This window comes from Bombina bombina, chromosome 4 (assembly GCF_027579735.1).
Source record: "Bombina bombina isolate aBomBom1 chromosome 4, aBomBom1.pri, whole genome shotgun sequence".
Classification (NCBI taxonomy): Eukaryota; Metazoa; Chordata; class Amphibia; order Anura; family Bombinatoridae; genus Bombina; species Bombina bombina.
The window spans coordinates 410,248,221-410,273,524 of NC_069502.1; the positions used below are offsets into that span (position 1 = coordinate 410,248,221).

General features: G+C 38.7%; 1 protein-coding gene across 1 annotated transcript in view; it reads left to right on the forward strand.

Annotated features, from left to right (window-relative positions):
- The window catches only part of ATP13A3 (ATPase 13A3), a gene marked incomplete in the record, with an annotated part of 582,093 nt that overhangs the window by 361,532 nt on the left and 195,257 nt on the right, over positions 1-25,304 (forward strand). The window contains 3 exon segments of the mRNA XM_053710208.1: positions 8,514-8,638; positions 8,725-8,888; positions 10,200-10,310. Of these exon segments, the coding sequence (XP_053566183.1) occupies positions 8,514-8,638; positions 8,725-8,888; positions 10,200-10,310 (400 nt within the window).

Below are 25,304 nucleotides of genomic sequence, written 5' to 3' on the forward strand. Positions count from 1 at the left end.
ATGAGAATAAACTTATTTTTTGGTTGTGGATTAATTATTTCAGCGGAAAATGGCTGTTTTTATTTTTATCCCTCCCTCTCTAGTGACTCCTTGCGTGGAGTTCCACATCTTGGGTATTGCTATCCCATACGTCACTAGCTCATGGACTCTTGCCAATTTCATGAAAGAAAACATAATTTATGTAAGAACTTACCTGGTAAATTCATTTTTTTCATATTGGCAAGAGTTAATGAGCCCCACCCTTTTTATGGTGGTTATGATTTTTTTGAATTATTTTCAAATTCCTTTGTTGATGCTTTTTACTCCTTTCTTTATCACCCCACTACTTGGCTATTCGTTAAACTGAATTGTGGGTATGTTGAGGGGTGTATTTATAGGCATTTTGAGGTTTGGGAGACTTTCCCCTCCTGGTAGGATTGTATATTCCATACGTCACTAGCTCATGAACTCTTGCCAATATGAAAGAAATTAATTTATCATGTAAATTATGTTTTATTCAATGTAAGTGATTTCCATCAAAAGTTGACGTTTTGGCTTATTACTTAAAGGGACACTGAACCTAATTTTTTTCTTAAATGATTCAGACAGAGCATGCATTTTTAAGCAACTTTCTAATTTACTCCTATTATCATTTTTTCTTCGTTCTCTTGCTTTCTTTATTTGAAACATAAGGCATCTAAGTTAAGGAGCCAGACAATTTTTGGTTCAGAACCATGGACAGCACTCGTTTATTGTTGCTTTCCAATCGGCCAGGACAACCCAGGTTGTGAACCAAAAATGGGCTGGCTTCTAAACTTACATTCTTGCTTTTCAAATAAAGATAGCAAGAGAATAAAGAAACATTGATATTAGGAGTAAATTAGAAAGTGCTTTAAATTGCATGCTCTATCTGAATCATGAAAGAAAAAATTTGGGTTCAGTGTCCCTTTAAGCCTTTGTCAAGACCATCTATAATACAAATCAGATATTGCATTTTAGTTGCTAATATACAAACATATTTTACAAATCACAATAGTGACATCATCATTTATGTACAATAACCCACCAAAGTGTATAACAAAACACTCCCTTGCAACTCCCCAAGTGTATAATGGTTATCGTATTATCCTATTGTGTTTTATATATATATATATATATATATATATATATATATATATAGTAGATAGAAGACAGCAGTCTCTGGGCTTAAAGTAAATATAGATTTCTTTCATGTAATTAGCAAGAGTCCATGAGCTAGTGACATATGGGATATACATTCCTACCAGGAGGGGCAAAGTTTCCCAAACCTTAAAATGCCTATAAATACACCCCTCACCACACCCACAATTCAGTTTTACAAACTTTGCCTCCCGTGGAGGTGGTGAAGTAAGTTTGTGCTAGATTCTACGTTGATATGCGCTTCACAGCAGGCTGGAGCCCGGTTTTCCTCTCAGAGTGCAGTGAATGTCAGAGGGATGGGAAGAGAGTATTGCCTATTTGAATTCAATGGTCTCCTTCTACGGGATCTATTTCATAGGTTCTCTGTTATCGGTCGTAGAGATTCATCTCTTACCTCCCTTTTTAGATCGACGATATACTCTTATATACCATTACCTCTACTGATTCTCGTTTCAGTACTGGTTTGGCTATCTGCTATATGTAGATGAGTGTCCTGGAGTAAGTAAGTCTTATTTTTTGTGACACTCTAAGCTATGGTTGGGCACTTTATACAAGTTCTAAATATATGTCTTTAAACTTATATTTGCCATGATTCAGGATAATCAGTATTCCTTCTTCAGACTGTCAGTTTCATTATTTGGGAAAATGCATATGAATAAAATATTTTTTCTTACCTTAAAGAAATTTTCTAATTGACTTTTTTCCTTGCGGGCTGTTAGGCTCGCGGGGGCAGAAAATACTTCAATTTATTGCGTCATTCTTAGCGCAAACTTTTTTGGCGCAAAATTTTGTCATTTCCGGCGCCGGAAGTTTACACGTGGTTGCGTCATTTTTGACGCATGTGTGTTACAGACGTTTTTTGCGCCAAAAAGTGTGGGTGTGATACTTGGCGCCACTTTTTTCACATTATTTAAGTCTCACTTTTTGGTTGCTTCTGGTTGCTAGAGGCTTGTTTGTTTTGCATTTTTCCCCATTCCTGAAACTGTCATTTAAGGAATTTGATAATTTTGCTTTATATGTTGTTTTTTTCTATTACATATTGCAAGATTTTCCATAAATTATTCCTGGATCAGAACATACTGAGGGATTCCTGTTGACTAAGAAGTCCTACCAAGCTAAGTTCATTTATTTTAAATGTTATGAATCTTTATCTTTAGCTATGGTTTGTAATAAGTTATCATGATAAACTTTTACATGCAGAATCCATGATCTGTTTAAAGTTGACCAGAATATCTTATTTTGTGGTATCTACAGGCATTGGCATTACATCCTTTTCAGCTACTAAGACTCTCTATTTTCTTTTGGTCTGTCTATCAAAATAGCAGCAAAACAAAACAGCAAGTCAAGAGAAACTTCATATTTAATTTTCACCATAATCAAGTGATATTAAAGTGACACTCAAGTCAAATTAAACTTTCATAATTCAGATAGAATATGGCATTTTAAACAACTTTCCAATTTACTCCCATTAACAAAATGTGCACAGTTTTTTTTTATATTTACTCTTTTTGAGTCATCAGCTCCTACTGAGCATGTGTAAGAATATATAGAATATACGTATATGCCTTTGTGATTGGCTGATGGCAGTCGCATGATACAGGGGGAGTGGAAATAGACATAACTTTGAAATTTGTCAGAAAACAATCTACTACTCATTTGAAGTTCAGACTAAGTGCTATTACAATGTCTCTTTATCATGCATGGGATGATTATGCAAATATACTGTATTTACTGGTCCTTTAAAGACCAAATTTAAAAAATAAAATTTGAAGTAAAACCGTCTGTGAGAAGTCTTTTTCTCTCTATTATATTCCAGCTATTCCAGTAAGGCTAACACTTTCCTTAATGTGTTTCAGTCCCATATATTTTGGGTAATGTTGAAGTGCGGTGGATCACCTGTTGAGGATCAAGCGCTGCTCAGATCTGGAATCTTCTGGGGTATTTATTCCAGTTCCATTTTTAGGATCTGGGTTTTGGGGTTTTATTCAAACTATTCATTGTTCCAAAGATAGAAAATCTTTTTATTATATAAATATACCATCTTTCAGATTGGTATTTATATGGTCTATTCTGACTTTTTTTGGTCAGTGATAGCATTATTTGTTTTCATTAGATACAATAGATGCATATCTTCATTTCTGTTTTCATTCAGATTATTTTTATTTTCTGAGACTACGGAATCTCATATGATTCAACTTTGTTTTTTCAAGACATGGTTAGAGGATCTTTTTATCAAAAGCTCTTGATTCCTCACACAAGGGTCACCTTTTTTAGGTTTCCAGATAGATTGTGTCACTGTCTTTGTCTCTAACAGATAAGTGATTTTTTTTTTTATTGGGTTCCGTCTGTCGGTACCTTCAGTCTCTATTATTTCCTTCAGTTGCTATATATGCATGGAAATTTAGGTCTTATGGCTGCAGCATTGGACTCATTTCCCTTTGCTCATTTTCATAGAAAACCTTTCCAGTTTTTTATGCTGCATAATGGTGCAGGGATTCTAGGATTTCATTTTTTAAATCTTCGAATTCTATGTTTATCTATCTTTGATTCGGTGGTTAAGATCACCATAATTTAGTTCTACAGGTCTCTTCGATTCTTTCAACCTGGACCATGATCTCTATAGATGCGAGTCTTTTAGGTTGGGAGGCTGTCTGAGGTTCTCTGTCAGCACAAGGGGTTTGGAAATCTCAGGAGACGAGATTACCATTTGATATTTTGGAACTCCGTGCATTCCCAGAGTTCTTCAGTTGTTTTTTTTTTGAAGAAGAGACGTTTATTGTTTTTTTCAGACATTATCACATCTGTGGTGTATGTCAATCATCAGGGTGTGACTATCAGTCTTTAGACTGTGACAAAAGTATCTCGGATATTTGCTTGGGCTAAATCCAGCTCCTATCTAAATTCTGGGGTCTTTTTCCCAGGTATAGACGTTTGGGAAGCGGATTATCTCGGTTAATCAAGCTTTACATCCGGGAAAATGGTCTTTACCCAGATATGTTTTTCAATTTTTCAGATGTGAGGGCTTCCAGAAATAGATCTGTTGGCCTCTCGTCTTAACAAGGAACTTCCCAGGGGCCTATTTCAGGTCCGGGGGTCCTCAGGCGGAAGTAGCGTATGCATTGACACTTCCTTGGAATTATCATTCTGTCTATATCTTCCGCCTCTAGTTCTTCCAAAATTCTAATGGAGCGTTCGTTTGTACTGCTGGTGGTTCCAGCATGGCCTCTCAGGTTTTGGTATGCGGATCTCATTCGGATGGCCAGTTGCCAACCTTGGACATTTCCGTTAAGACCAGACCTTTTATCTCAAATCCCATTTTTCCATCAGGATCTCAAATCATTTAATTTGAAGGTATGGAGATTGAACATTTGATTCTTAGTCATAGAGGTTTCTCTGACTCAGTGATTAATACTATGTTACAGGTTTGTAAATCTGTCTCTAGAAAGATTTATTATCAAGTTTGGAAGACTTTAATTTCTTGGTGTTCTTCTCATAAATTCTTTTGGCATTCTTTTAGAATTCCTAGAATTTTAAAATTTTTCAGGTTGGTTTAGATAAGGTTTTGTCTGCAAGTTCTTTGAATGGACAAATCTCTACTCTTTCTGTTCTTTTTCACAGAAAGATTGCTATTCATTCTGATATTCATTGTTTTGCACAGGCTTTGGTTTGTATCAAGCCTGTCATTCAGTCAATATCTCCTCCTTGGAGTCTCAATTTGGTACTGAGGGCTTTACAGGCTCCTCCGTTTGAACCTTTGCGTTCTCTGGACATTAAAATTACTTTCTTGGAAAGTATTGTTCCTTTTGGTTATCTCTTCTGCTAGAAGAGTTTCTGAGTTTTCTGCTCTTTCTTGTGGATCTCCTTTTCTGATTTTTCATCAAGGTAAGGCAGTGTTCCTTCCTGTTATTCATTATTTTGTTCAGGCTTTGGTTCTTATCAAACCTGTTATTAAGCCAATTTCTCCTCCTTGGAGTTTTATTTTCGTTCTAATTCTTTACAGGCTCTTCTATTTGAGCATATGTTTTCTCTAGACATTATTTACTTTCATGGAAAGTATTGTTCTTTTTAGACATCTCTTCAGCTAGAACATTTTTTTGTTCTTTCTTGTGAGTCTCCTTTTTCTGATTTTTTTCATCAGGATAAGGTGGTTTTTGCTATCCTCATTTCAATTCTTACCTAAAGTTGTGTTTTCTATCAACATTAGGGAGGAATTATTGTCTTTTCCTAAGACTTCTTTGGTAAGATTCTTACATTCTTTGGATATGGTAAGAGTTTTGAAATCTTATGTTGAAGCTATTCAGATTTCAGATAGTCTTCTAGTCTATTTGTTATCTTTTCTGGTGTTAGGAAGGTCAAAAGGCTTCTGCCATTTATTTGGCATCTTGCTTAAACTTTTGATTCATCATGCTTATTTGGAGTCGGGTGAATTCCCGACTCGGAGGATTATGGCTCATTCTACTAGGTAAGTTTCTACTTCCTGGGCTTTTTAAGAATAAAGCTTCTGTTGATCAGATTTGCAAAGCAATGACTTGGTCTTCTTTTCATTTTGATGTTTTCTCTTCTTTAGAAGCAGTTTTGGTAGAATGGTACTTCAGGCAGCTGTGTCAGTTTGATTCTTCTGCTTATATTTTCAGTTTTTTTCATTATAAAAATTGAAACTTTTTTGATTTGGGTAGTGGATTAATTTTTCAGCGGAATTGGCTGTCTTTATTTTATCCCTCCCTCTCTAGTGACTCTTGCGTGGAAGTTCCACATCTTGGGTATTTATTATCCCATACGTCACTAGCTCATGGACTCTTGCTAATTACATGAAAGAAAACATAATTTATGTAAGAACTTACCTGATAAATTAATTTCTTTCATATTAGCAAGAGTCCATGAGGCCCACCCTTTTTTGTGGTGGTTATGATTTTTTGTATAAAGCACAATTATTCCAATTCCTTATTTTTTTGATGCGTTCGCTCCTTTTTTATCACCCCACTTCTTGGCTATTCGTTAAACTGAATTGTGGGTGTGGTGAGGGGTGTATTAATAGGCATTTTAAGATTTGGGAAACTTTGCCCCTCCTGGTAGGAATGTATATCCCATACGTCACTAGCTCATGGACTCTTGCTAATATGAAAGAAATGAATTTATCAGGTAAGTTCTTACATAAATTATGTTTTATTACGATGAAGTTTCGGGGAATACTCCCCTTCCTCAGACCATGTGGGGGGGGGGGTCACCTGACGCTTTGTCTTAATTAGAAATAAATCCCTGCATTTTTTTTTAAGGAAGGGAGGAGGTTAGGAATGGGGGGGGAGTATCAAATGGTAAAGTTGTAACCTTTATATATTCGACAGTAGGGTTAATAGGTTAATAGTAAAACAAGATTGCGCAATATCAAACGTAATAAGTATTTACCAGAAACGAGTGTAACAGTTAAACAAAGAAAAAATAACACTAGGGGTAATATCCCTAGACTAAAACCTATGACTAGCGTGCTTATTTGTAAGGTGTGTGGGTGGTACGTACTAATGTATGTTGTGCAATCCGTGGCAGCAGTTGCTAGTTTACATGTTTTTTTTGTTTGTTTGTTTTTTTGTGTGTCTTATTCTATGTGTTATGTGGTTTTGATTTGTGTGTTATGTTTTGTGTTTTATGTTTTGTGTTTTGCGCAGGGAAGCGAACGTGTTATAGAAGGTTTGTGGGTGGTATGATATTATATGCATGTTCGTGGATATGTATATGATGAAAGTATCTCCGTTAATTGTAGTGTCTATTGTATCCTCTGGTGTGTAAGGATGGTGTGTTACAGATGATTCCCCAGTGCAAATGCGGCTATCTCATTTTCCTTCAAACTCATGTCGAGCATTTTCGAAGCTGCCTATTTTTAATTGTTAAGCTTGGTAGACATGGTTTTCGATATCCCTATGGAGTTGTACGTGTTAGAAACATTTAAATATGGTTTTCCCCTCTTGAACGACGGGACTGTGTTTTCTCTCTCTACATTTGCCCTAAGGAGCACCTTACAACTATGACAGTTACAAATTAATAACAATTGAACATTTTAATAAACAAATAGGCAAAAATCAAATATTCTACATCCTATATTACCCGTCCGAAGGAGAGGCAGGTCAATATCAGAAAAGTTCCTGGTGCAGTTTGGCGGATTTCTCTACTCCATTTTAGGAATAAAGTCTTGATATAAGCAGTTCTGTACTAGAAGAAGGCTTATGGTGGGCCCTCTCCTGCAATTCCAGGTTCTGTGGGAATGTTTTCTTGTAGATGAGCAATTGATGGTGGGAGTTGGATGTCCAGGCCGAGGTTGTTGTTGAAGGCTTTTAGATCCGGTATATTGCGGAAAATGGAGGTGGTATTGTATTAATTCACAAAATAATTACAAATAGCATAACTATGATCTGGACAATGGATGAAAAAAGCACACCATTAAAATGTTCAATAAAATAACAATTGTGGAAAATCCAATAATAAAAACATATCGGAGACTGGGCCACAGGGCAGTATTCCAACATAACGACCCCAAACATACCTCCAAGACGACCACTGCCTTGCTAAAGAAGCTGAGGGTAAAGGTGATGGACTGGCCAAGCATGTTTCCAGACCTAAACCCTATCGAGCATCTGTAGGGCATCCTCAAACGGAAGGTGGGGGAGCACAAGGTCTCCAACATACACCAGCTCCGTGATGTTGTCATGGAGGAGTGGAAGAGGACTCCAGTGGCAACCTGTGAAGCTCTGATAAACTTCATGCCCAAGAGGGTTAAGGCAGTGCTGGAAAATAATGGTGGCCACACAAAATATTGACCATTTGGGCCCAATTTGGACATTTCCACTTAGGGGATACTCACTTTTGTTGCCAACGGTTTAGACATTAATGGCTGTGTGTTGAGTTATTTTGATGGGACAGCAAATTTACACTGTTATACAGGCTGTACACTCACTACTTTACATTGTAGGAAATTGTGTCATTTCTTCAGTGTTGTCACATGAAAAGATATAATAAAATATTTACAAAAATGTGAGGGGTGCACATACATACATATACATACATACATATATATCATTCTAAGGGGATTCAACTGAGTGGAAGTGTTCTTTAGAATTTTGGATGATGGTCAATTTATATGTGCCTTCTTCAACGGATGCTTTCAGATATTTTGTTGTAATGTTTGCACTCTTCTGAATAAATTTTTGATAGAGATTTTATAGGCTTTAGAAAACACCAAGTATGCATAAATGATTTAATTAATTTGCATCTCATGGTTGCTTTAAACTTCTCTTTTAGCTGCTATTCCCACCACACTTATGCCATTGCTTTATTCTGGTTCCACAAATACCTTGTTCTCATTACAGAGATGCCATTGAAAACAACATGACATTCTTGGGGTTAATTATTATGCAAAACAAACTCAAAGATGAAACCCCAGGTGTTCTGGAAGATCTCCGCAAAGCCAAGATCCGCATGGTTATGGTTACAGGTAAGAGTAAAAAGGGGAAAAAATTCATTAGATACTTCATGTGTACAACCTTCTGTTTCATGTGTTTCCTCCTTGTGGTTTTGCAGGAGACAACATGCTCACTGCTATTTCTGTTGCCCGGGACTGTGGAATGATTCTACCTCATGATAAGGTCATTGTAGCTGAAGCCCTACCTCCCAAGGATGGTCAGGCTGCTAAGATCTACTGGCATTATGCAGACACTTTGCCAAGAAACGACTTGAATTCAGAAGTAAGATTTATGTGGTAGCTTGTTGTGCTAATATTAAAAAGGTTCAAGGTTTATTGCCCAAATTATCATTAATACATTGTTAAATAAAGCAATTAATTTGTGCTTAAGACAATTTTTTTTAATAATATTACAAATCATTTCACTGCCCCTACTGGGTTACTTCATAACGCTACCCGGCTGGAAAAAAAATTCTGTGGAAAACTGGTAATGATCTTGCCTTTCAACATTTAAAAAAAAAATGTTCTTTTATTCAGAGTGACTAGATTAGTTTCCTACATACCACCTATTGATAGGCCTCTTGTCACTCTGGGTACATCAAAGGGCATCAACCTTATTTTTTATATTTATTTTATTAAATACTTTATATTAGTGCAAGCTTCCTTACCTACACTAGCTTCCAATAATATCATAATTATTTTCAATAGTTTAACCCTTACTTTCAGAAACATCTTTGCTACATCTCTCTAGATAATAACCAAGTGCCACTTCAGTCTTCTTCTAAATGTGCTACTCTCTTTACATAGAAAGGCTCTATGAACTATACACATATTGCTTTGAGGAGAGAAGGGAGAGGTGTGATACTTTTAACTATATAAAGGGGCTTAATAAAGCTGGGGCTGTAAGTTACCCCCCCCCCCACACACACACTCACACACACACACACAAAAAACACAACTCCAGAACAAGTGATCATTTACTCAAGCTGAAGGGTAGTAGGTTCAAGAGTAATTTGCAGAAGCACCTCTTTACAGACAGGATAGTTGATTCATGGAATAAACGTCTATTAGAGGTTGTAAAGACAAACACTGTGGGTGGTTCAAGAATGTCTGAGATAAGCATAAGGCTATCCTAGAATTAATAAAGGAAAACTTATTGGGCCTATGGTTCTTATCTGCCATCACAATCTATGTTTACCTTACACAACAATTTCAGCCTTTTGCATTTCCCTATTTTCACTTAGATTGAATTGGGAACAGAGCCTTAAATCCTTTTGTTCCCGGCTATCCCTGCCTTTGGTTTATGTAACCCTTACCTCTAAGTGTGGAATATGGAAGCACATTAACACTAAATGATAGTCGTAATAAAAAGGTATTTATAATATGGAAATACTAACCTATAAAGCATAGTTTTACGTCAACGCCTTTTTGAAAAGGATTTAATCTGAACCTGGTAGCAGTATTACCATTTAAGGGGGGGGGGGAAACACAATCTGCTCAGTGTTTTTAATTGTATGTGTATATTTATATATATTTTTGGGCTATCTTTCCTTACTCATAATTGTTTACTTATGAGTTTTTTTCCCCCCGATAGAAAATTTCTATTAAAGTCGTTGATGATAATCAGCCCTTTGATTACCACTTTGCGATGAATGGCAAATCATTTGCTGTGATCATGGAGCATTTTCAGGACTTGGTTCCAAAGGTAAGGTGCATTTCTAAAAAAAAAAATTATGTTTCAGTTTTCTGGTAATGTTTTGCATTTATTTTTTGCTTGCTGTAGATGTCAGTACTTTAGCTTCCACTCCATGCTGACTGACAGGAACATTAAAAACATTCTTATCAGACAAAAAAAGAACTCTACCCCCCCCCCCCCCCTTAAAAAAAAAAGCGCAACATTTCCAAAAGAACGCCACAATTCCAAATTTTTCCTTACCCATCCAAACTTGCATTGAAGAGCATGTGCTTTATTGGAAGACAACTCACAAATCTTCTGTCTGTAATGCTTTACCAGTGTTTTGTGTGGTTTAGGCATCTTGCAGTTTCTTGGATAAGAGGAAGAGTCCTTGATCTGTTTAAAGTTGACCAGAATATCTTATTTTGTGGTATCTACACACATTGGCATTACATCCTTTTCAGCTACTAAGACTCTCTATTTTCTTTTGGTCTGTCTATCAAAATAGCAGCAAAACAAAACAGCAAGTCAAGAGAAACTTCATATTTAATTTTCACCATAATCAAGTGATATTAAAGTGACACTCAAGTCAAATTAAACTTTCATAATTCAGATAGAATATGGCATTTTAAACAACTTTCCAATTTACTCCCATTAACAAAATCTGCACAGTTTTTTTTTATATTTACTCTTTTTGAGTCATCAGCTCCTACTGAACATGTGTAAGAATATATAGAATATACGTATATGCCTTTGTGATTGGCTGATGGCAGTCGCATGATACAGGGGGAGTGGAAATAGACATAACTTTGAAATTTGTCAGAAAACAATCTACTACTCATTTGAAGTTCAGACTAAGTGCTATTACAATGTCTCTTTATCATGCATGGGATGATTATGCAAATATACTGTATTTACTGGTCCTTTAAAGACCAAATTTAAGTAGCTAATGTATTACATATGAAACAGTGAATTTACCTTACTTTTGTCCCTGTTCTGTTTTCATGCTGAAGTCAGTTATTTACACTTGAAGCAGCGTGTAATTTCTCTAGTTTATAGAAAAGAATCCTGGTTTATCCTGGAATTTATTTCATCTATACCTTTAAGCCATAAGTAATTCAGCATGGTGGCCCTGTGGCCTTGTTTCTATTTGTATATTCCTAAAAAAACAGCCTGTATTTGTAACTAAACCTATTGGTTAATCTTTAACTGATCTAAACATAAAAAGGAAAATATTTCTTTCTTTCATGTAATTAGCAAGAGTCCATGAGTTAGTGACGTATGGGATATACAATCCTACCAGGAGGGGCAAAGTTTCCCAAACCTCAAAATGCCTATAAATACACCCCTCACCACACCCACAATTCAGTTTTACAAACTTTGCCTCCCTATGGAGGTGGTGAAGTAAGTTTGTGCTTGATTTTTGTTCTATGATAAGTGCTTCTCAGCATTTTGAAGCCCAATTCCTCTCAGAGTACAGTGTTTGTCAGAGGGATGTGAAGGGAGTATCGCCTATTGATTTTATGGTTTTCCTTGCGGCAAATCTTTTCAAAGGTTCTCTATCGGTCGTAGGGATTCATCTCCTACCTTCCTTTTCAGATCGACGATATACTCTTATATACCATTACCTCTGCTGATACTTTTTCAGTACTGGTTTGACTATCTGCTATATGTGGATGCTTGTCTTTCAGTAAGTGTGTTTTCATTGTTTAAGACACTCTCAGCTATGGTTTGGCACTTTATGTATTAATATAAAGTTTTAAATATATGTATTTACTTATATTTCTCCAACATTGGTGTGTCCGGTCCACGGCGTCATCCTTACTTGTGGGATATTCTCTTCCCCAACAGGAAATGGCAAAGAGTCCCAGCAAAGCTGGCCATATAGTCCCTCCTAGGCTCCGCCCACCCCAGTCATTCTCTTTGCCGTTGCACAGGCAACATCTCCACGGAGATGGTTAAGAGTTTTTTGGTGTTTAAATGTAGTTTTTATTCTTCTATCAAGTGTTTGTTATTTTAAAATAGTGCTGGTATGTACCATTTACTCTGAAACAGAAAAGGATGAAGATTTCTGTTTGTGAGAGGAAGATGATTTTAGCAGACAGTAACTAAAATCGGCAGGCACTGTGTTAGACACCTTTTCCAGTCAGGGGGCCTTCCTAGTTGTAGACTGAGCCTCATTTTCGCGCCATTACTGCGCAATTGTTTTTTGAGAGCAGGGCATGCAGATGCATGTGTGAGGAGCTAAAAATTGCTGGAAAAGCTTCTAGAAGGCTTCAATTGGTATCGTATTCCCCTCTGGGCTTGGTTGGGTCTCAGCAAAGACTATAGCTGGGACTGTTATTTTAAGGGTTAAAGCTCTGAAATTTGGTGTGCAATACTATTAATGCTTTAAGACACTGTGGTGAAATTTTGTTAATTTTTGAACAATTCCTTCATACTTTTTCACATATTCAGTAATAAAGTGTTTTCTGTTTAAAATTTAAAGAGACAGTAACGGTTTTGTTTTAAAACGTTTTTTTGTGCTTTGTTGACAAGTTTAAGCCTGTTTAACATGTCTGTACCTTCAGATAAGCTATGTTCTATATGTATGAAAGCCAATGTGTCTCCCCATTTAAATTTATGTGATAATTGTGCCATAGCGTCCAAACAAAGTAAGGACAGTACTGCCACAGATAATGAAATTGCCCAAGATGATTCCTCAGATGAGGGGAGTAAACATGATACTACATCATCTCCTACTGTGTCTACACCAGTTTTGCCCACGCAGGAGGCCCCTAGTACATCTAGTGCGTCAATGCTTATTACCATGCAACAATTAACGGCTGTAATGGATAACTCCATAGCAAATATTTTATCCAAAATGCCTACTTATCAGAGAAAGCGTGATTGCTCTGTTTTAAACACTGAAGAGCAGGAGGGCGCTGATGATAATTGTTCTGTCATACCCTCACACCAATCTGAAGGGGCCATGAGGGAGGTTTTTGTCAGATGGAGAAATTTCAGATTCAGGAAAAATTTCTCAACAAGCTGAACCTGATGTTGTGACATTTAAATTTAAATTAGAACATCTCCGCGCACTGCTTAAGGAGGTGTTATCTACTCTGGATGATTGTGACAACTTGGTCATTCCAGAGAAATTATGCAAGATGGACAAGTTCGTAGAGGTTCCGGTGCACCCCGACGCTTTTCCTATACCCAAGCGGGTGGCGGACATAGTAAATAAGGAGTGGGAAAAGCCCGGCATACCTTTTGTTCCCCCCCCCCCTATATTTAAGAAATTATTTCCTATGGTCGACCCCAGAAAGGACTTATGGCAGACAGTCCCTAAAGTCGAGGGGGCAGTTTCTACTCTAAACAAACGCACTACTATTCCTATCGAAGATAGTTGTGCTTTCAAAGATCCTATGGATAAAAAATTGGAAGGTTTGCTTAAAAAGATTTTTGTACAGCAAGGTTACCTTCTACAACCAATTTCGTGCATTGTTCCTGTCACTACAGCAGCGTGGTTCTGGTTCGAGGAACTAGAAAAGTCGCTCAGTAGAGGAGACTCCATATGAGGAGGTTATGGACAGAGTTCACGCACTTAAATTGGCTAACTCTTTTATTTTAGATGCCGCTTTGCAATTAGCTAGATTAGCGGCGAAAAATTCAGGGTTTGCTATCGTGGCGCGCAGAGCGCTTTGGCTAAAGTCTTGGTCAGCGGATGTGTCATCCAAGACAAAATTGCTTAACATCCCTTTCAAAGGTAAAACTCTATTTGGACCAGAATTGAAAGAGATTATTTCAGACATCACTGGGGGAAAGGGCCACGCCCTTCCACAAGATAGGTCTTTCAAGGCTAAAAATAAGTCTAATTTTCGTTCCTTTCGCAATTTCAGGAACGGACCGGCCTCTAATTCTGCATCCTCTAAGCAAGAGGGTAATGCCTCACAACCCAAACCAGCCTGGAAACCGATGCAAGGCTGGAACAAGGGTAAGCAGGCCAAGAAGCCTGCCGCTGCTAACAAAACAGCATGAAGGAGTAGCCCCCGATCCGGGACCGGATCTAGTGGGGGGGCAGACTCTCTCTCTTTGCTCAGGCTTGGGCAAGAGATGTTCAGGAAACCCTGGGTGCTAGAAATAGTTTCTCAAGGTTATCTCCTGGAATTCAAGGAACTACCCCCAAGGGGAAGGTTCCACATGTCTCACTTATCCTCAAACCAAATAAAGAGACAGGCATTCTTACATTGTGTAGAAGACCTGTTAAAGATGGGAGTGATACACCCAGTTCCAATAAAGGAACAAGGAATGGGATTTTATTCCAATCTGTTCATAGTTCCCAAAAAAGAGGGAACTTTCAGACCAAATTTGGATTTGAAGATCCTAAACAAATTTCTCAGTGTACCATCGTTCAAGATGGAAACCATTCGAACGATTCTACCCACTATCCAGGAAAGTCAATTTATGACTACCGTGGATCTAAAGGATGCGTACCTACATATTCCTGTCCACAAAGAACATCATCAGTTCCTAAGGTTCGCTTTTCTGGACAAGCATTACCAGTTTGTGGCCCTTCCATTCGGGTTAGCCTCTGCTCCAAGGATTTTCACAAAGGTGCTAGGGTCCCTTCTAGCGGTTCTAAGACCGAGGGGCATTGCAGTAGTACCTTACTTGGACGACATTCTAATACAAGCGTCGTCCCTGTCAAAAGCAAAGGTTCATACAGACATCGTTCTGGCCTTTCTCAGATCACACGGATGGAAGGTGAACATAGAAAAAAGTTCTCTGTCTCCGTCGACAAGAGTTCCCTTCTTGGGAACAATAATAGATTCCTTAGAAATGAGGATTTTTCTGACAGAGGTCAGAAAATCAAAACTTCTAAGCTCTTGTCAAGTTCTTCATTCTGTTCCTCGTCCTTCCATAGCGCAGTGCATGGAAGTAGTAGGGTTGATGGTTGCAGCAATGGACATAGTTCCTTTTGCACAAATTCATCTAAGACCATTACAACTGTGCATGCTCAAACAGTGGAATGGGGACTATACAGACTTGTCCCCAATGATTCAAGTAGATCAGAAGACCAGAGATTCACTCCGTTGGTGGCTGACCCTGGACCATCTGTCCGAGGGAATGAGCTTCCGCAGACCAGAGTGGGTCATTGTCACGACTGACGCCAGTCTAGTGGGCTGGGGCGCGGTCTGGGAATCCCTGAAAGCTCAGGGTCTATGGTCTCAGGAAGAGTCTCTTCTCCCGATAAACATTCTGGAACTGAGAGCGATATTCAATGCTCTCAGGGCTTGGCCTCAGCTAGCAAAGGCCAGATTCATAAGGTTCCAATCAGACAACATGACGACCGTTGCGTATATCAATCATCAGGGGGGAACAAGGAGTTCCCTGGCGATGAAAGAAGTGACCAAAATAATTCAATGGGCGGAGGATCACTCCTGCCACCTGTCTGCGATCCACATCCCAGGTGTGGAAAACTGGGAGGCGGATTTTCTGAGTCGTCAGACATTCCATCCGGGGGAGTGGGAACTCCATCTGGAGATCTTTGCCCAAATAACTCAATTATGGGGCATTCCAGACATGGATCTGATGGCGTCTCGTCAGAACTTCAAGGTTCCTTGCTACGGGTCCAGATCCAGGGATCCCAAGGCGACTCTAGTAGATGCACTAGTAGCACCTTGGACCTTCAACCTAGCTTATGTATTTCCACCGTTTCCTCTCATTCCCAGGCTGGTAGCCAGGATCAATCAGAAGAGGGCCTCGGTGATCTTGATAGCTCCTGCGTGGCCACGCAGGACTTGGTATGCAGACCTGGTGAATATGTCATCAGCTCCACCATGGAAGCTACCTTTGAGACAGGACCTTCTTGTTCAGGGTCCATTCGAACATCCAAATCTGGTCTCCCTCCAGCTGACGGCTTGGAGATTGAACGCTTGATTCTATCGAAGCGTGGGTTTTCAGATTCTGTGATAGATACTCTGGTTCAGGCCAGAAAACCGGTAACTAGAAAGATTTACCATAAAATATGGAAAAGATATATCTGTTGGTGTGAATCCAAAGGATTCCCATGGAATAAGATAAAAATTCCTAAGATTCTCTCCTTTCTACAAGAAGGTTTGGAGAAAGGATTATCTGCAAGTTCTCTAAAGGGACAGATCTCTGCTTTATCTGTCTTACTACACAAAAGACTGGCAGCTGTGCCAGATGTTCAAGCATTTGTTCAGGCTCTGGTTAGGATCAAGCCTGTTTACAGACCTTTGACTCCTCCCTGGAGTCTAAATCTAGTTCTTTCAGTTCTTCAAGGGGTTCCGTTTGAACCTTTACATTCCATAGATATTAAGTTACTATCTTGGAAAGTTTTGTTTTTGGTTGCAATTTCTTCTGCTAGAAGAGTTTCAGAGTTATCTGCTCTGCAGTGTTCTCCGCCCTATCTGGTGTTCCATGCAGATAAGGTGGTTTTGCGTACTAAGCCTGGTTTTCTTCCTAAGGTTGTTTCTAACAAAAATATTAACCAGGAGATAGTTGTACCTTCTTTATGTCCGAATCCAGTTTCAAAGAAGGAACGTTTGTTACACAATTTGGACATAGTCCGTGCTCTAAAATTCTATTTAGAGGCTACAAAAGATTTCAGACAAACATCTTCCTTGTTTGTTGTTTATTCTGGTAAAAGGAGAGGTCAAAAAGCGACTTCTACCTCTCTTTCCTTTTGGCTTAAAAGCATCATCCGATTGGCTTATGAGACTGCCGGACGGCAGCCTCCTGAAAGAATCACAGCTCACTCCACTAGGGCTGTGGCTTCCACATGGGCCTTCAAGAACGAGGCTTCTGTTGACCAGATATGTAAGGCAGCGACTTGGTCTTCACTGCACACTTTTGCCAAATTTACAAATTTGATACTTTTGCTTCTTCGGAGGCTATTTTTGGGAGAAAGGTTTTGCAAGCTGTGGTGCCTTCCGTTTAGGTAACCTGATTTGCTCCCTCCCTTCATCCGTGTCCTAAAGCTTTGGTATTGGTTCCCACAAGTAAGGATGACGCCGTGGACCGGACACACCAATGTTGGAGAAAACAGAATTTATGCTTACCTGATAAATTACTTTCTCCAACGGTGTGTCCGGTCCACGGCCCGCCCTGGTTTTTTAATCCGGTCTGATGAATTATTTTCTTTAACTACAGTCACCACGGTACCATATGGTTTCTCCTATATATATTTCCTCCTGTCCGTCGGTCGAATGACTGGGGTGGGCGGAGCCTAGGAGGGACTATATGGCCAGCTTTGCTGGGACTCTTTGCCATTTCCTGTTGGGGAAGAGAATATCCCACAAGTAAGGATGACGCCCTGGACCGGACACACCGTTGGAGAAAGTAATTTATCAGGTAAGCATAAATTCTGTTTTTCAATGAGTCAGGTCTATGTATATCTCCTTTTGCAGACTGTCAGTTTGGGAAGCATGTTTTAGGAAGTTATTTTTCTTAATGGGGTATAGTCCTTTTTTTCAAATTGACTGTTTTTCTTTAAATTTCGCGGGCAAAATTAGTCTTGCGAGGTCACAAAATGCTGTTATTGCATCTTTTAGCGCGAGAATTTTTTTGGCGCGAAGGGACGTCTTTAATGACTCAAGTTTGTCTTTTCCGGCGTCTTAGTTTACACCAGATTTCTTTGCACAAGGTTGCGTCTTTTATGACGCGAGTTGCGTCATTTCCGGATGTTGTTGGCGCCAAAAAAAAAAAACATCTTCCTTTTGCGTCGTGCATCATACTTGGCGCCAAAAAATGTAGTTTCTTTTTCACCTCACTTCCTATTTGCCTCTTGCCTTCTATATGCTCAGAGGGCTATGCTGTTTGAGGTTTTTCCAGTTCCTGATGCTATTTCTGAGGTGATTGCTAAGGAATGGATTATAAGCCTGGTACTTCTTTCATTCCTTCTTCTAGGTTCAAAAGATTGTACCCTTTGCCAGCGGCTAGATTAGAGTTTTGGGAAAAGTCCCCAAAGTTGATGGGGCTATTTCTACTCTTGCCAAACGTACTTCCATTCCTATGGAAGACAGTACTTATTTCTTTCATGTAATTGGCAAGAGTCCATGAGCTAGTGACATATGGGATATACAATCCTACCAGGAGGGGCAAAGTTTCCCAAACCTCAAAATGCCTATAAATACACCCCTCACCACACCCACAATTCAGTTTTACAAACTTTGCCTCCTATGGAGGTGGTGAAGTAAGTTTGTGCTAAGATTTCTACATTGATATGCTCTTCTCAGCATTGTTGAAGCCCGATTCCTCTCAGAGTACAGCGAATGTCAGAGGGACGTGAAGGGATTATCACTTATTTGAATACGATGATTTCCCTAATGGGGGTCTATTTCATTGGTTCTCTGTTATCGGTCGTAGAGATTCATCTCCTACCTCCCTTTTCAGATCGACGATATACTCTCAATTTACCGTTACCTCTACTGATAACTGTTTCAGTACTGGTTTGGCTATCTGCTATATGTGGATGGGTGTCTTTTGGTAAGTATGTTTTTTATTACTTAAGACACCTCAGCTATGGTTTGGCACTTTATGCATTTATGTAAAGTTCTAAATATATGTATTGTACTTATATTTGCCATGAGTCAGGTTCATGTATTTCCTTCTGCAGACTGTCAGTTTCATATTTGGGGAATATAAACATTTTAAGAAATGTATTTCTTACCTGGGGTTTAGTCTTTATTTCAATTGACTACTTCTTGCTATTGCGGGTATTAGGCCCGTGGGTGCGTCAAATGCTAAACTTTATTGCGTCATTCTTGGCGCGAAAATATTTTTGGCGCAAAAAAATACGTTTATGACGCAACTTCGTAATTTCCGGCGTCATACATGACGCCGAGACCTTTCACACGGCGGCGTCATTAGTGACGCGAGTGTGTCATTTTTCATTATTTCAATACCCCATTGATGTTTGCCTCTTGCTTTTTTCTCTTTCAGAGGCCTATGCTTTTGCATTTTTTCCCATTCCTGAAACTGTCATATAAGGAAATAGATAATTTTGCTTTATATGTTGTTTTTCTCTTACATTGTGCAAGATGTCCCAATATGATCCTGTCTCAGAAGTTTCTGCTGGAACATTGCTGCCTGACATCGGTTCTACCAAAGCTAAGTGCATTTGTTGTAAAATTGTAGAAGTTATTTCACCGAATGTCATTTGTAATAGTTGTCATGATAAACTTTTACATGCAGATAGTGTTTCCATCAGTAATAGTACATTGCCAGTTGCAGTTCCTTCAACTTCTAATGTGCATGATATACCTGTAAATTTGAAAGAATTTGTTTCTGATTCTATTCTGAAGGCTTTGTCTGCATTTCCACTTTCTAATAAACGTAAAAGGTCTTTTAAAACTTCTCATTTAGCTGATGAAATTTCAAATGACCAACAACATAATAAATTATCCCCTTCTGATGAGGATCTATCTGAGACAGAAGATCCTTCCTCAGACATTGACACTGACAAATCTACTTATTTATTTAAAATAGAGTATCTATTCTGCGTTCTTTATTAAAAGAAGTGTTAATTACTTTGGATATTGAGGTAACCAGTCCTATTGACGTTCAGTCTAATAAACGTTTAAATGCTGTTTTTAAACCTCCTGTGGTTTCTCCAGGGGTTTTTCCTATTCCTGAGGCTATTTCTGATATGATTTCTAGGGAATGGAATAAGCCAGGTACTTCTTTTATTCCTTCTTCAAGGTTTAAAAAATTGTATCCTTTACCAGCAAAATCTATAGAGTTTTGGGGAAAAATCCCCAAAGTTGATGGGGCTATTTCTACTCTTGCTAAACGTACCACTATTCCTATGGAAGATAGTACTTCCTTTAAGGATCCTTTAGATAGGAAGCTTGAATCTTATCTAAGGAAGGCCTATTTATATTCAGGTCATCTTCTCAGACCTGCTATTTCTTTGGCTGATGTTGCGGCTGCATCAACTTTCTGGTTGGAGAATTTAGCGCAACAAGAATTGGATTCTGACATATCTAGCATTATTCGCTTACTGCAACATGCTAATCATTTTATTTGTGATGCCATTTTTGATATTATCAAAATTGATGTTAGATCCATGTCTTTAGTTGTATTAGCTAGAAGAGCTTTGTGGCTTAAATCTGGGAATGCTGATATGACATCTAAATCTAGATTACTATCTCTTTCTTTTCAAGGTAATAATTTATTTGGTTCTCAGTTGGATTCTATTATTTCAACTATCACTGGACGAAAAGGGGTTTTTATGCCTCAGGATAAAAAAACCTAAGGGTAAATCTAATGCTTCTAACCGTTTTCGTTCCTTTCATCAGAATAAGGAACAAAAACTCAATCCTCCTCCCAAGGAATCTGCTTCCAATTGTAAGCCTTCCTGAAATTGGAATAAATCCAAGCCATTTAGGAAACCAAAGTCAGCCCCTAAGTCTGCATGAAGGTGCGGCCCTCATTCCAGCTCAGCTGGTAGGGGGCAGATTAAGGTTTTTCAAGGATTTTTGGATAAAATCTGTCCATAATCATTGGATTCAGAGCATTGTCTCTCAAGGGTATCGAATAGGATTCAAAGTAAGACCTCCTGTGAGAAGATTTTTTCTTTCACGTATCCCTGTAAATTCAGTAAAAGCTCAGGCTTTTCTGAAGTGTGTTTCAGACCTGCAGTCTTCAGGGGTAATCATGCCAGTTCCTCCTCAGGAACAAGGTGTGGGGTTTTATTCAAACCTATTCATTGTACCAAAGAAAGAAAATTTATTCAGACCAGTTCTGGATCTGAAAAATTTGAATCGTTATGTAAGAGTACCAACTTTCAATATGGTGACTATAAGGACTATTCTGCCTTTTGTTCAGCAGGGACATTATATGTCCACAATAGACTTGCAGAATGCATACCTTCATATTCCGATTCAGCCAGAACACTATCAGTTTCTGAGATTCTCTTTTCTAGACAAGCATTACCAGTTTGTTGCTCTTCCATTTGGCCTAGCAACAGCTCCAAGAATCTTTTCAAAGGTTCTGGGTGCCCTACTATCTGTAATCAGAGAACAGGGTATTGCGGAGTTTCCTTATTTGGACAATATCTTGGTACTAGCTCATTCTTTACGTACTGCAGAATCTCACACAAATCAACTAGTCTTGTTTCTTCGGAAACATGGTTGGAGGATCAATTTACCAAAAGGTTTCTTGATTCCTCAGACAAGGGTCACCTTTTTAGGCTTCCAGATAGATTCAGTGTCCATGACTCTGTCTCTAACAGACAAGAGACGTTTAAAATTGGTCGCAGCATGCCGGCACCTTCAGTCTCAGTCATTCCCTTCAGTGGCTATGTGCATGGAAGTTTTAGCTCTCATGACTGCAGCATTGGACGCAATCCCCTTTGCTCGTTTTCACATGAGACCTCTACAGCTTTGCATGCTGAATCAATGGTGCAGGGATTATACAAATATATCACAATTAATATCCTTGAATCCCAATGTACAACACTCTCTGACATGGTGGATAGATCACCATCGTTTGGTTCAAGGGGCTTCTTTTGTTCGACCAACCTGGACTGTGATCTCAACAGATTCGAGTCTTTCAGGTTGGGGAGCTGTTTGGGGATCTCTGACAGCACAAAGGGTTTGGAAATCTCAAGAGGCGAGATTACCAATAAATATTTTAGAACTCCGTGCAATTCTCAGGGCTCTTCAGTTCTGGCCTCTGCTAAAGAGAGAACCGTTCATTTGTTTTCAGACAGACAATATCACAACACTGGCTTATGTCAATTATCAGGGTGGGACTCACAGTCCCCAAGCTATGAAAGAAGTATCTTGAATACTTGCTTGGGCGGAATCCAGCTCCTGTCTAATCTCTGCGGTGCATATCCCAGGTGTAGTCAATTGGGAGGCGGATTATCTCAGCCGCCAGACTTTACATCCAGGGGAGTGGTCTCTCCATCCAGATGTGTTTTCTCAGATTGTTTAGATGTGGGGTCTTCCAGAGATGGATCTCATGGCCTCTCATCTAAACAAGAAACTTCCCAGATACCTGTCCAGGTCCAGGGAAGTTCAGGCGGAAGCAGTGGATGTGCTGACACTTCCTTGGTGTTATCATCCTGCTTACATCTTCCCGCCTCTAGTTCTCCTTCCAAGAGTGATCTCCAAAATCATCATGGATAACCTCTGCACTAAAGATTTGTCTAATAACCAGGAATGTTGAAAAAGTTTTTTTGTTAGCTAAGTGTATCCCGCGTAAGGTGGGACTCCCACTCAGGAGTGAAAAGTTACGCTAGCTGAATTGTGGTTCACTAATCACCTGATCTTATATATCTGCACTAAATTTGTAAACTTCATTGCCTTGAACTTATCTCTGTGTGGATTCTGACAGTGTGAAGTGTATTATATCATTATCCTGTGTGACAACGATAATTAGATTTGGATATGGCTGCTTTTAAAGATAAACAGAGGAGAGAGAGATTGGAACAATTATTTAAAGGCACAGCAACAGTTGAGAATAAAGTTGAATTGGGATCTCTGTTCATGAATAAAGAAAAGTTGCATATAAAAGAATTGAAACTTTGGTGGGACATAGAATTCCTTGAACAATACTTAGAAGAAAAGAAAATTCCGAGGGGTTACGAATGAAAAAGTATCCGGCCTTCCACAAAGAGTACCCAGAATTTATGGCATCTTGGAATCAGTCTCTTAGTGATTGTTCATTGATACTAATGGAAAAACTGGTCATATTTAAAAAGGAGCAAAGAAAGAATATACTATTAGAACTTGAGAGTTTAGAGGAACAACTAGAGCCTTTAAAAAATGATGATACATTTTTGCCCTTTCAAAACCAATTGGATGAGACTTTAGAAAAACTAAGTGTGGATCTCTCTGAGCATAAATATAAGAAATACACAAGGGACACACGTGATTATGATCTGAATATTGTATACAGTTGGAATACTGAAAAGAGGTCACAGAAAAAGAATAACAAAAATAAAGGGAGTCACAAGAACAACAAAAGCAGCAAAAAAGTGACATTCTCAAGTTTTGAAAGTACAGTTATGACCAGTGATAATAACTCAGCTTTGGCTTCAACATCGACCACCTCTGAGGCTTCAGCTCCAATTACTTCAACACCAATTAAAGCTAATGAGGACTCAGATTCAACTTTAGGAGCGAGGCCAAAAAAACGGGGTAACCACTGTGGAACACACAAAAGGAGCAAAAAACAAAGAAAAAGTGGAAGATCTACAGGGGAAAAACCCTGCTGTCCCAAGATATCCCAGCCGCAGAACACAGTGGAAGAAGAAGAACAACACAAGCGGCAGATAATCAATCTTTCTTCTACTATATTGTATGAAGATGAGGTTTCTGTCCTCACCAAGGGACTAGGCTTCTCACCAGCAAGAGACTTTAATTTATTCGACACAATTTTAGATATCAATAAATTTGTGCGAAAGATAACATTGAGAAAGCACTTTAAAAATTTGAATGTGTCAGATTTACCTTGTGACACGCAAAGGGCTAACATCAATTTGAGTGATAATTGCAATTTCAATGATTTGTGTGATATAGTGTCCCTATGCGAGTTACAAAGTAATACTATAAGCATTGATAACAGAGTGAATAAACAGCAATTGATTAAAGAACATAAACCTAGTGATTTCTATCCTGTTCAGGCTAGGAATGATACTATAGAATTTTTTCATTCTATCTTAGAGCAAGATCTGGTGTCATTACATACAAAAGTAAATAGAACTGACAATGCTGCACACATAGGTATAGAAATCTGACCAATAAAGAACTACATGCATTAAAACGTCTTAAAAATAATCTAGATATAACAATCCTTGATTCTGATAAGGGCGGCTCCATTGTTGTCTTAAATGTAAAAGATTATCTCACTGAGGCTTACAGACAATTAGGAGATAGTGATACTTACAAAAAACTAACATTTAACCCTACAACCAAGTTTCAAAGGGAACTGAAACATTTTCTCCAACATTGGTGTGTCCGGTCCACGGCGTCATCCTTACTTGTGGGAATATCTCTTCCCCAACAGGAAATGGCAAAGAGTCCCAGCAAAGCTGGCCATATAGTCCCTCCTAGGCTCCGCCCACCCCAGTCATTCTCTTTGCCGTTGCACAGGCAACATCTCCACGGAGATGGTTAAGAGTATGTGGTGTTTAGTTGTAGTTTTTTTATTCTACTATCAAGAGTTTGTTATTTTAAAATAGTGCTGATATCTACTATTTACTCTGAAACAGAAAAGGATGAAGATTTCTGTTTGTGAGAGGAAGATGATTTTAGCAGACAGTAACTAAAATCGATTGCTGTTTCCACATAGGACTGTTGAGATGAAGTAACTTCAGTTGGGGGAAACAGCAGACTTTTCTGCTTAAGGTATGACTAGCCATATTTCTAACAAGACTGTGTAATTCTGGAAGGCTGTCATTTCCCCTCATGGGGACCGGTAAGCCATTTTCTTAGTTTCAAACAGAATAAAGGGCTTAATATGGGCTATAAAACTGGTAGACACTTTTATGGGCTAAATCGATTGCTTTATTTGGACATTTTATACATGTTTATGCTGATAATTCACACTTATAAACTTGGGGAACGTTTTTTAACGTCAGGCACTATGTTAGACACCTTTTCCAGTCAGGGAGGGCCTTCCCAGTTGTAGAATGAGCCTCATTTTCGCGCCATTACTGCGCAGTTGTTTTTGAGAGCAAGACATGCAGATGCATGTGTGAGGACCTGAAAGTAGTTGGAAAAGTTTCTAGAAGGCGTCATTTGGTATCGTATTCCCCTCTGGGCTTGGTAAAGTCACAGCAAAGGCTGTAGCTGGGACTGTATAGGGGTTAAATTTGTAGACGGCTCCGGTTCCGTTATTTTAAGGGTTAAAGCTCTGAAAATTGGTATGCAATACTTTTAAGGCTTTAAGACACTGTGGTGAAATTTTGGTAAATTTTGAACAATTCCTTCATACTTTTTCACATATTCAGTAATAAAGTGTGCTCTGTTTAAAATTTAAAGAGACGGTAACGGTTTTGTTTTA